Raw genomic sequence first — 12,464 nt, forward strand, 5'->3', positions numbered from 1 at the left:
GAATGAACACTCAACCCAGTAATAGTTCACTTGATTATGTTGACACATGGCTGAGGTACTTGCTAACCTTTTGTTTCTGAGCAACTGGTCTGGGTTGTTTTTCTAACTTGGAGCATGTCTCAGCAATGTCATAGAGTAAAATCTTATAATTTTACCTACAATGTTGCTGCACACATTTTACCAGGAAATAATATTTAGTAGATTTTTGAGTTTTCAAACAATACCGCACAATGCATAGTTTGTTCAAAATTTATCATAGTCTTGTAAAAGTGATGAACATAAGGGTAAAGGCTGTCATGAGAGATTAATGTACATTTATTCAGATTCTTAATTTTTACATTTTTTATTATAAAATGCTGAATCACACATTTCTTTACTTAAATTGATTTTTTTTTTACTTGTGACTTGTGTTAAACTATATTTGCATGTTAATTGGAATTCAATTATAAATTCACAGACTGTATTTTAATATTTTTTTTAAATAAACTACCATAACTATGCTGGTTACAGAATAAGAAAGTTTATCAAAATATGTTTTTTATTTAAAATGGCTGTATTAAAGGAATTCTTACATGTAGTTACTGAATTCCACTGATTGTTTCTGGCCACTGTCCTTCAAGATTTTAGAACTATTTGATCTCATCCTCTCACAGCTAGTTTTTATTCATAGATTGGAATTGGAAAAAAAGCTTTCCTACTTTTTTCAACTCCCAACTGGTTTCTCACCTTTGAATGAACTAGTTGATTGAACTGAAATGAAGAAAATATTCTCTCTGCACCCGCAGAAGAGGCTACTTCTGGTTTAGCGCTACAACAAACTCTGATTCCAGGTGCTTAGCCAATGATTTCCAAGTTCTACCAGTTCAGTGGTTTGATGTTCTTTAAAACTTCAGTAGCAAACATGTACTGCTTGTGTATTTTTAAATGTAATTATTTTAATAGATTTCATAGGTTTAGGCCTGAGTATAGCTTGTCATAGCTTCAAATACTTTAAATATTTTTACTTTTTAAAAATGTACTGAAATAACAAAAATTGATGGTTTTTATCTATATGCTTTTCCTTGATTGCCTTATTTCCTTGTGGTCCCCACCTGTCTATTTGCATCCATCTGCTGTCTCTTGTGTTAGATTGCAAGCTATTTGGGGTAGAGACTGTTGTCTTGTTCTTTTTACAGCATCTAGCACAATGGTGTTAGGGGGCTTATTCCTTCACCCACTTACTTCCCTGGTCCTTCTTGCATGAACAGAGAGCAACAATACCCGAAGTCCAAAGGTGCAAACAATTCGATGTTTATTGGGGTGAACTTCCAGCAAGCATGATTCCAGTTTCCTTCCTTAGTATCCTCCTTCCCAGCTCTGACACCACAGAGCCTTACACCTGTGTCCCTGTTCCCATTCCTACCCTTAGCCAAACATGATTCCAACTTCCTTACTACCATTCCCTGTTCCCATTTCCCCCCTTTAGCAAAACATGATTCCAATTTTCTTACCCCCATTCCCTGTTCCCATCTCCCTTACCCACATGCCCATGCCCACGCCCACCCCCACCCACTCACTTCCTCATTGACTACAGATTATATAGTAAAACTTGAGTTCTGCTTAGCTATACCTTAACCAATCATTTTCCTGAAATTTAACTAACCAATCCTAACATGATTATGTAACCAATTATATCCCACCACCTTCATTAGTTTACACCCAGCAAAATTAATTATACAGCAGACAGGAACAATCACAGAACCAGACAGAGAATATACAGACAAACAATAGCAAAGTGGAAACTATAATGACAAGACAATACAGAAGTGAGGATTTCACATCCCAGCTATTGATAAGTGAGTTCTTGCCAGACAGGATGCTGTCAAACTAAGTTTCCTTTTACATTTTCTAGGCACTTCCCTTTCTCTGGAGGTGATAGGAATACAATCCTGTCCTGATAGTGCCTAACAGCCCAATAGCACCTTCTATAATGTGACTAGTTTGGAATGTGAGGATGTGACCGTTCGCTTCCCAGCTTATGGCTGCCTCTGCTGCTTAGCCAAAGGCCTGAGCCTAAGCACAGGGCCACAAACTGTCACAGTAAGAGAAGGCCCTTACACCGGCAGACAGTGATTTTGATTCTTTCTTTTATACCTCTATAATTAGCCAAGTGATAAGAATACACCTAAATTCTTAGAGTATAGGCCTTTACAGACAGGCCTGAATATCTATATCCTAACAAATGGCATCCTGATCCATGGGTAGGCATCTAGGTTTTATGGTAATTCAAAGAATAAACTTTTCCAAGTCTTTTCTTTTAATAATTAATCATACTTTCAGAACCCTTCTCTCCCGCTCAACACACTCCGTTTTTAAGGCTTTTTGAATTATACAGAAGTGTGAAAAGGACCAGTTCAGTTACCGTTGTAAATGTTTGTGAAACATCTTGTTTTCCCTTCAAACTGCTCAAATTAGTGGCTCTGGTTCTGGAGAAGCTTACATCATTGTTCTCTTGAATGATGAAATCATTCCCTAAAACCTAATTCAAGTCAGTCTGTATTTCTGAGGTATCTATTTTTAATTTTCCTCCCCTTCCAAAGGTAATCTCTTAAAGGCACAACCTAATTTATTGAAATTCACATCTCCATTTGAACTACTGGACCATTAGTAACAATAAAATACTTGGCATTTACTTCCCACTTTGCATTTTCAAGCAGCTGAGACCAGAGCCCCTTTGTGCTACATGCTATACAACACATGGAAAGAAACTATCCCTGTTTCTAGAGGTCAGTCTGTGTCAGCAAGACAAAGTAGTGGTATTGCATGGGTTCTAGTTTAATCCAAATTGATATCAGTTTGGCAAGTCTTTGGCTGCTCAGTCCTTTTATGCAGTTGAACAGCTGTAAACTAAAAAATACAAACCTAAAAAGAACAACCCATACAGTGTAACTTCTATGCTCCTATGGCGTCTACTCAGCACAACTCTTCTAACCCAGTCCTGGGAGAGCCACACCATTTCTTTTAGGTATTGATTGGAAACAGGATTAGATGCTCTTAGGGATTGGCCCTGCATCATGGAAGTCAATGGGAGCACTACCATTGCCTTCAAAGGGCAAAGGATCAGACCCTAAATTAGCTAGTTATCAGTTGGTGACGTCTCTTTGAGCTGCTGCTACTGACTATGAACTGAGATCCCGTTTTTGGATCTGGGCCTAACTCCATAGATCCCCAGAATGATGGATGCTTTGGTGGGGCATCTTCCTAGGGATGGTAGTGGGGTGGATGTAGTAGGACTCCTAGAGCCTCCCGAGGGGATACCAAAAGTACTGAGCGTATATGCCCATCATTCTGCTCTTAATCCTGAAATGTCCTAAAATTAGAACTGGTAATAGATGCACTGTGAAAGCTGAGATACACAAAGGTAGATTGTGGCATGTGAGAGTGGTTACAGTGCAGGAAGAGCAGAAGATTGGCTTATCACTAATGGCCTCTCACTGGAGTTGAAGAATATCATTTCAAAGGGGAACTCCAGTAAAACTTCCAAAAATTAGTTTTATTTCAGAGGTACCTATGAGTTTAGATTATTTCAAGTGTTTGTAGGTAGCCAGGATGATAATGAAGTAAAATAAATAATTTTAATTATTTTTGTTTTTCAGCTGGAAAATTACTCATTGCACCCTTAATACTGGTATTGGGACTGGCACTGGGAGCTATAGCTGTTGTAATTGGTAAGAACTCATGCAGCATAATAATGACTGTTCTGCTAAAAAAAGGAATTTCTAAGTCTAAGTAATTAGTGTATCCCGAATCTGATAGTATAATTCAGTTGAAACTTAGTGATCGTATTAAAGGGTTAACATAAAACTGGGAATCAGAATCTGCTGATCTGGATTCTAATCCTGATTTTGCCACTTTGACATGACATGTGACCTTCAGCAATTCATTCAGTCTCACAGTAATGCCATTTTTAGAGATGGATAAATGGAGGCACAAATACATACATATCTCACAGGGGTGTTTTTTGTGACTGATGTTTGTAAATCACTTTGCATCTTAATAATGCTTTCTATATGAGAATCTCAATGCATTATAATTATTTTTTCCTGTGCAGGATTGATGCCTCCCAGCTATTTAGAAAGAACAAATTATTTTCAGTGAGTCAATATTTAGGGCTTGTCTGCACTAGAACATTTTGCCGCCTGAAGTATATCAGTATAGTTACAGTAACAAAACCTCCTTTAGTGTGGATGTAGTTATGCCAGTATGAAAGTGCTTGCACCATTACATCTTAATCCTGGGTCAGAAAGCAAAATAAACTATATACTGATATAGGGCATCTTTATTCTGGTGTAACTGTGGCCATGCCTACACTAGAAGTGCTTTGGTGCTTGGTGTTTTTGTTTTAACTTTTTTGGTGACATTTCTATGCTGGCAAAAGCCCTAGTGTCAATGCATTTATACTGACATAAAATGCTTTTGCCTCTAAAGCTTATTTTGCTCACCAAGCTATACTGGTGAAACCACTTTTTCTGCACTAAGAGGGGTTTGTATAGCTATATACTGGCATAGCTATAATGGCAAAACTTCTAAGTGTAAAACTGGGCCTTAGCTATGATCAGATCACTGAGCCGATCCTGCAGAGTAATGTGTATGGGGTTTAGAAAAGACATGTTGATTATATATAGTTAATCTCTGAAACTGAAGTAATTATAGCAACGTCTGGTACCAACACAGCTGTAAAAGTAATCTTAATAGGGAAGTTGTAAACCACTCTACACCAGTAATTTCACCATCTGTATTTTGACAGTTCATTTTGGTAAATACTGAGCTAGGAGTAATGACTTCAGAAGGTTTTCTTTTTGGTATGATAGAGCAGCAGTCTCTGAAAAGCACATATTTTCTAATCAGCCCATATGGACAAAGTGTATGGACTACTCTTTCGATTTCGATTGAAAAGTACTTCTAACAAACTGTTCTTTTTCACTTAAAAAACACAATCAGGTTTATTAAACAGCTTGCTTTTTACAGAAAGGCTTTAAGATAAACTCAAGTCTTGCTTAGGCTAGGATCAAAGGTGTAATATTAGCACACATTTGCTGATGTGAAGATAAGACATGCTGCCTTCAACACATACTAAACTGGTTGAATTAAAGCCTAGAGAGGAACCTGGTCTTTAAGTTGACCAATTTAGCATGTTTTAAGGCAAAATATCAATGTGTTAGAACATGTTGGATAACACGGACAAACACCACACCTTTAAATCCTAGTCTAGACAAGGCATGAGTGAAAATCACTCCACATAATATTTGTATTTCTGTATCACCTTCTCTCTGATCAACTCAAAGTGCTTTATAAATATTAATGAACTAAGCCACATCCCTTTGAAGGCAGAAAGGACTATTACCCTCATTTTACTGAAAGGTATTGCTGTTTCTCCTCCACTTTTCAAATTAATAGTGTTACTGGAAAGCCAGTGAACTGCAGATGTTTCGTACACTCATTGTGTCTTTATGCAGACAGCTGGTGATCCGGAGACCATACTTTTTCACTAGGGAAAATGAAAACATTATACTGAGGATTTGCTTCCTAGTTAATTAAGTTTAAAATAAATAAGTTTTCTGTTAAAATACCACTCCACCTAATGTTCAGGAAAGTGAAGTTACTAATAGAGGAAGACATGTAATACTTGAAATCTACAAAAAGAACAGGAGTACTTGTGGCACCTTAGAGACAAACAAATTTATTTGAGCATAAGCTTTCGTGGGCTAGAGCCCACTTCTTCGGAGGTATGCATCTGATGGAGTGAGCTCTAGCCCACGAAAGCTTATGCTCAAATAAATTTGTTAGTCTCTAAGGTGCCACAAGTACTCCTGTTCTTTTTGCAGATACAGACTAACACGGCTGCTACTCTGAAACTTGAAATCTACATTCCATCAAAAAAAGACAGGGACCAGGGGGAAAAAACAGCTGTAAGCAGAGGGTAAAAACTGATTTATTTTTTTACTATGCCAATACATACAGTCTGATATCTATGCAAAGCACATTGTATTTAGCTGTGACGCTTGGAGTACCTTTCCTAGACCTGAAGAAGAACTCTGTGGAGTTCTTAGTGAAGTAAATCCTAGTGAGGTAAATAGAAAGGCGCATAAACACTGCCAAATTAAATGTAAAAATGTAATAAGAAAAGCCAAAAAGGAGTTTGAAGAGCAGCTGGCCAAAAACTCAAAAGGTAATAACAAAATATTTTTTAAGTACCTCAGAAGCAGAAAGCCTGCTAAACAACCAGTGAGGTCCCTGGATGATCGAGATACAAAAGGAGCACTTAAAGACAATAAAGTCATCGCAGAGAAACTAAATGAATTCTTTGCTTCAGTCTTCATGGCTGAGGATGTTAGGGAAATTCCCAAACCTGTGCCGTCTTTTGTAGGTGACAAATCTGAGGAATTGTCACAGATTGAAGTGACACTAGAGGAGGTTTAGGAATTAATTGAGAAACTTAACAGTGCAAGTCACCAGGACCAGATGGCATTCCACCCAAGAGTTCTGAAAGAACTCAAATGAGAAATTGCGGACCTATTAACTATGGTTTGTAACCTGTCCTTTAAATCAGCTACTGTACCCAATGACTGGAAGATAGCTAATGTAACACCAATATTTAAGAAGGGCTCTAGAGGTGATCCTGGCAATTACAGACCAGTAAGTCTAACATCAGTACTGGGAAAATTAGTTGAAACATTAGTAAAGAATAAAATTGTCAGACATATAGAAGAACATAAATTGTTGCGCAAAAGTCAACATGGTTTCTGTAAAGGGAGATCATATCTTACTTATCTATTAGAGTTCTTTGAGGTGGTCAACAAACATGTGGACAAGGGGGATCCAGTGGACATAGTGTACTTAGATTTCCAGAAAGCCTTTCACAAGGTCCCTCACCAAAGGCTCTTACGTAAATTAAGTTGTCATGGGATAAGAGGGAAGATCCTTTCATGGATTGAGAACTGGTTAAAAGACAGGGAACAAAGGGTAGGAATAAACGGTAAATTTTCAGAATGGAGAGGGGTAGCTAGTGGTCTTCCCCAATGGTCAGTCCTAGGACCAATCCTATTCAATTTATTCATAAATGATCTGGAGAAAAGGGTAAACAGTGAGGTGGCAAAGTTTGCAGATGATACTAAACTGCTCAAGATAGTCAAGGCCAAAGCAGACAGTGAAGAACTTCAAAAAGATCTCACAAAACTAAGTAATTGGGCAACAAAATGGCAAATGAAATTTAATGCGGATAAATGTAAAGTAATGCACATTGGAAAAAATAACCCCAACTATACATACAATATGATGGGGGGCTAATTTAGCTACAACTAATCAGGAGAAAGGTTTTGGAGTCATCGTGGGTAGTTCTCCAAAGACGTCCACGCAGTGTGCAGCGGCAATCAAAAAAGCAAACGGGATGTTAGGAATCATTATAAAAGGGATAGAGAATAAGATGGAGAATATCTTATTGCCCTTATATAAATCCATGGTACGCCCACATCTTGAATACTGCGTACAGATATGGTCCTCTCATCTCAAAAAAGATATACTGGCATTAGAAAAGGTTCAGAAAAGGGCAACTAAAATGATTAGGGGTTTGGAACGGGTCCCATATGAGGAGAGATTAAAGAGGCTAGGATTTTTCAGATTGGAAAAGAGGAGACTAAGGGGGGATATGATAGTGGTATATAAAATCCTGAGTGGTGTGGAATATGTGAATAAGGAAAAGTTATTTACTTGTTGCCATAATATAAGAACTAGGGGCCGCCAAAGGAAATGAATGGGTAGCAGGTTTAAAACAAATAAAAGGAAGTTCTTCACTCAGCGCACAATCAACCTGTGGAACTCCTTGCCTGAGGAGGTTGTGAAGGCTAGGACTATAACAGAGTTTAAAAGAGAACTGGATAAATTCATGGAGGTTAAGTCCATTAATGACTGTTAGCCAGGATGGGTAAGGAATGGTGTCCCTAGCCCCTGTTTGTCAGAGGGCAGAGATGGATGGCAGGAAAGAGATCACTTGATCATTACCTGTTAGGTTCATTCCCTCTGGGGCAGGTGGCATTGGCCACTGTCGGTAGACAAGATACTGGGCTAGATGGACCTTTGGTCTGACCCAGTATGGCCATTCTTTTGTTCTTATGAGCTCAAAAGCGTCTCTCTCTCTCACCAAGAGAAGTTGGTCCAATAAGATATTACTTCATACAACTTGTCTCTCTAATATCCTGGGACCAACACAGGTATAGCAACACTGCATACAACCACTTAGTATAACATAAATCACAATACCCTTGTGGCCCAAAACATTACTTTTATGTTACATGGTAGTTCAGGTTATATCACCCATGAAAGGTTTTCTATAGTCAGAAATTGGGATTCTGGAAAGTGAGCAAATAGAAAAGAAAATTGAACTGAAAGTAGGTAACAGTGAGTGTAATTTAGTGTCGGAGTTTTTAGATTTGCATTTGTATGATAACTGATTTATTAACTTAGTTGTGAATTTAAAAGTGTGTAAGTTTAAAATATTCTCTTTAAATCTATGATGGAATTCTCATGTCTTGTATAATAGACACTATGGAAGAGACATTTATTTTTGTTCCTGAGAGATAGGGGCATTAGCAGGAATTGTATCATGTAAGTTACAAAATAAACACTGCTTTATCATAAAGCCAGTAGTTAGCAAGTAAATTAAAAGTAAACCATAAATTGAATGGCATCCTTCTTTTATACCCACAGGATCTTTATGCCAGATAAAATCAGAGAGTTAAGGTTTCTTTGAATAAATCTAAAAGTATTTTGGAAAGCTTCCTGATAATTTATAATTTCACAGCAGAAAACTTTAATGTGGAGTTAAGATTGCCAGTGCTCAACAGTTCTGTACTATTTATGTCCTTTGACGAATTGTGAGAGTTTAAACTATGCAATTTTCGAAGTATAAGGTTTAAACCCAAAATTAATGAAAGATAGAGAAATGTTAGTGTAGTTACCAAAAATAGATGATTGCAGTTCAGTGTTTTCCGTGCTAGTCTAAATGTCTTAACCATTTAAAGTTTCACAGGAATTTGTGGAGCAATATTTGGATACTGGGTGGTGTGTGTGTGTTTGTGTTTCAGTAGATGCGCACACACTGGGAAATTACAATTTAGTATTTCATAACTGTATACTATTTTCTTTTAATTTTGTGTGTTCTTTTTTGGCAGGTTTATTTGTGTTTCCTATCTATTGCCTTTGTAAAAAGCAGAGGAAAAGGTCACGGACAGGTATGCCCTGGTAAGAATGGACCTTACTCACCTGAACTGAGCTGGTCATGTAAGGGCTATACAAAAATTGTGCGACAGAGCAATATAGTACTGGTTAACAGCTTTGAAGCCACAGTCCTGGAAAAAGAATAGGAACTTTCTGCGATATTCCCTCCACACAGTACACTACTGCTGACCAGAATGCCTCCTACTCTGGTGCACTCCAACAAGATGGGCCCCCTAACTGCTGCTTTTTAAATGTGTTTTTTACTTTATTTTTAAAGGTTTAGGTCTAAGTTTCTTTCGTAAACAATCAAAGTCTGTATTGTAGCCACAACTCCACTGATTGTCCTGTGAAGAAAATATTTAATTGGTAATATGTTTTCCATTTAGCTTCTGTATAGGCCTTTCAGAGGAAATGCCTAGAGGTGTTTGGACTTTTAGTGTACACTGAATAGCCTAGTCTGGTTTTAGAGTCTAATTCTGTAAGTATTTTTCATCACACAGTGTTCTGTCTAACATACCAATGTGTAAAATCAGATGCTGGAAGATGATGGCTGGTTATATTGTCTGCCGATTTTACCATCGGATTAGGGAGCTTAATCACCTATGTGGCAGGGGTTGCCACAGCCAAAATATCAGTGCCTCAAAGGGAAGTAAGGAGTAAAATTATTGGAACCAAGTCAATGATATTTGTTGTCGTATTTAAATTACATTAGGAATATAAGCAATGATTTTGGGGAGACTAATTCTGTAGGACATTACAGCATTTCAGCCCCTCCCAGCAAAAAAGAAATGTCTGTCTTAGCTAATGAAACAAATATTACTGGCCCTTTCTGTCTTCTGGCACTCACTGAAAGTGAGATGGGAAAATGGCTGGGAAAGTCTGTTTTCATGGTGGAGCTAGAACTAACTTGTATCTTCAGTTGTATGTTGGCACATACACTACAAACTAGCTACAGTATGAAGATTCAATCTATGAAATATTATTTACCGAAACAGCACGTTTAAATTGTTAAGTAGACTGCTCAATTCCTAAAAGACCCAATGTCTCATGGGTGGGGGCAGGCAGAGCATGGAGGCAAGGAGTTAGAAACAATCCTACTAGTATTCCATACTTTGTTTTCTCTTCCTTGGTTTTGATAATGTACTGTGACAATAATACCTTTGTTTGAAGAGCTCGGCTAGTGCTGTTGATTATTCCTAACTTAAAATCATATTATTCTGACTGACTTCTTTTTCACAGTCCATTGCAATCAGAACAATGTAATTAAAGGTTAGGAATAAGTTACTAGAAATAAAAAACAAAAAAAATCCCACTATCTTGCTATCATGCAAATATCACTAAAGGTTTTTTTAAAAAATGTTAGGAAGAAGAAGAAATGAAAATGTTTGTAACTAGAATATCTAAACATTAAAGGAGGAGGAGAAAATAAAAATATCAGTTTTTTCCATAAAGTGTCAGTTGGCCTTTAAGAAACAAAAGGAATAAAATTGCTTAAAATGGCCATATTAACTGACCACATCTAACCACGTATTTGTATATGCTGTGGTTTTATTTAGTCTCCTTCAAAGCTTGTAGGTATTGTAAATTTGCATCCAATTACAGCATACAATTTTGCGAGTATATATTTTGCACTGATACCCTTAAAAAAAAAAATCAACTGAAACCTGAATATAGCAGTAGCAATTTGGTGATCCATGTTTACCCCTGCAGTAGAGTATACTTCAACTTCAAAGCCTCAGTAGATGAAATTGTAGTGGATTTTGTTTACCTGGCAACACAAATGTCAGCTTACCGTAGTTGGCTAGTGTTTGCTTATTTACAGGCTTTAGCCAGCTTGCTTTTTTTTTTGTTACCAAAACACTGTGTACAAGTATATAATAGTAGCCAAGATAGTTCCAACAGCACCTGTCAGTTCATCTTCCATTTCAGTTTAAAGGTATGCTGACCCTGCAATGATTGTGGAAATAGGACCTTTCCTAAGAGTTTTATATTAAAAATGGAGGCAATTACCTAATTTCAAAGTATAGTATTTCTATTTAAAATACATATATTATGTAACTTTAAAACCGTCTCTGCTATGACACATCTGTCCCTTATTTTGGTTGTACCTGAAAGTTGTCAGCTGCCTTGAAACTAGTCTGTTTTAAGAGTCCGTTTTCTGAGGTCATACATATCAGTTGTTTTTGGATTACTCAGGGATTTTTATTCCTTTCTTTTAAAAGTCAAATAACTTTCTGGGGATACTTTTGTATTATTTAGAAAAGTTCCAGACCTTAGAGATGTATAGAGAATTTTGGTGTTTGCGGTGTAGTCTATAAAAACAGTGTCAAATCAACTATTTCATTTAGGAATATCTTAGTACTTAAGATTTTCTGTAATTGGTTACACAGTGGAATGATTCAATTATTCTTCCTGGTTCTTTATAAATGTTTGAAATATTCTTACAATGTGTAACCTATTTTTGTAGCTTTTTCAATATGGGAGGTTTGAGGTAATAACTTCAGATTTTCTTATGGGAATGCAAGTAAGATCTTAAGATAAGAGAATGGAATGAATAGCATGCATTTCCCCATTAGTGCCATCAGAGGGGGTAGGGTAATAGATCTAGTCACTTATTATAATCAAAAAAATATTTGTGTACAGAAAAAGCATGCCATTAAGGTTAAAAAATACAAAATAACATCTCTCAGTTCCTACAGTACTATGTCATCTAGGGCATTAATTTAATCAAGGTAAACAAAATCAAATGGAAATGATTTTTCCATTTTGTTTGTACATATAACAAAATTGGCCAAGTTTAACCTAATGAATTTATAAAGATATAAAGATGAGAGAGTATGCTTATCTTTTGTATGTTCTCTCTCCAAAAGAATGATAAGAATAATTGATAGTGCTTTTTTGTATGAGAGGAGAGAGATTCAGTCCTGGATTGCTTGCCTACTTTGTAGTTCACTTCTTCACTCTTCTTAAATTAAAAATATCTTAAAAATTTGAACACTATATTAAAAAAAAGACTATTTTATATTCCAGTTTAAATATGTTATCACATAAATTGACAACTATTCAAATGTGAATACTTCTAAGTTTAGAGGTCAAAATTTTATCAACAAAATAGTTAAACAGTCTTTTAATTTTCTGGAAAATAAATTTAATATTTGATTTGAAAGTAAAAGTCAATATTTTCTAAATTATTTCTGATACACATAAATTAT

The 12,464-nt window shown here is 36.4% G+C and overlaps 1 protein-coding gene across 1 annotated transcript in view; it reads left to right on the forward strand.

The window, feature by feature from the left end:
• Positions 1-12,239, forward strand: part of RNF217 (ring finger protein 217) — a 108,773-nt gene extending 96,534 nt beyond the window's left edge. Inside the window, exons 5-6 of the mRNA XM_077811728.1 lie at positions 3,636-3,707; positions 9,207-12,239. Of these exons, the coding sequence (XP_077667854.1) occupies positions 3,636-3,707; positions 9,207-9,280 (146 nt within the window). The 3' untranslated portion in view covers positions 9,281-12,239. The remainder of the gene's footprint in view (positions 1-3,635; positions 3,708-9,206) is intronic.
• The last annotated feature ends 225 nt before the right edge of the window (positions 12,240-12,464 follow it).

Source organism: Eretmochelys imbricata, chromosome 3, assembly GCF_965152235.1.
Source record: "Eretmochelys imbricata isolate rEreImb1 chromosome 3, rEreImb1.hap1, whole genome shotgun sequence".
NCBI classification, from domain to species: Eukaryota; Metazoa; Chordata; order Testudines; family Cheloniidae; genus Eretmochelys; species Eretmochelys imbricata.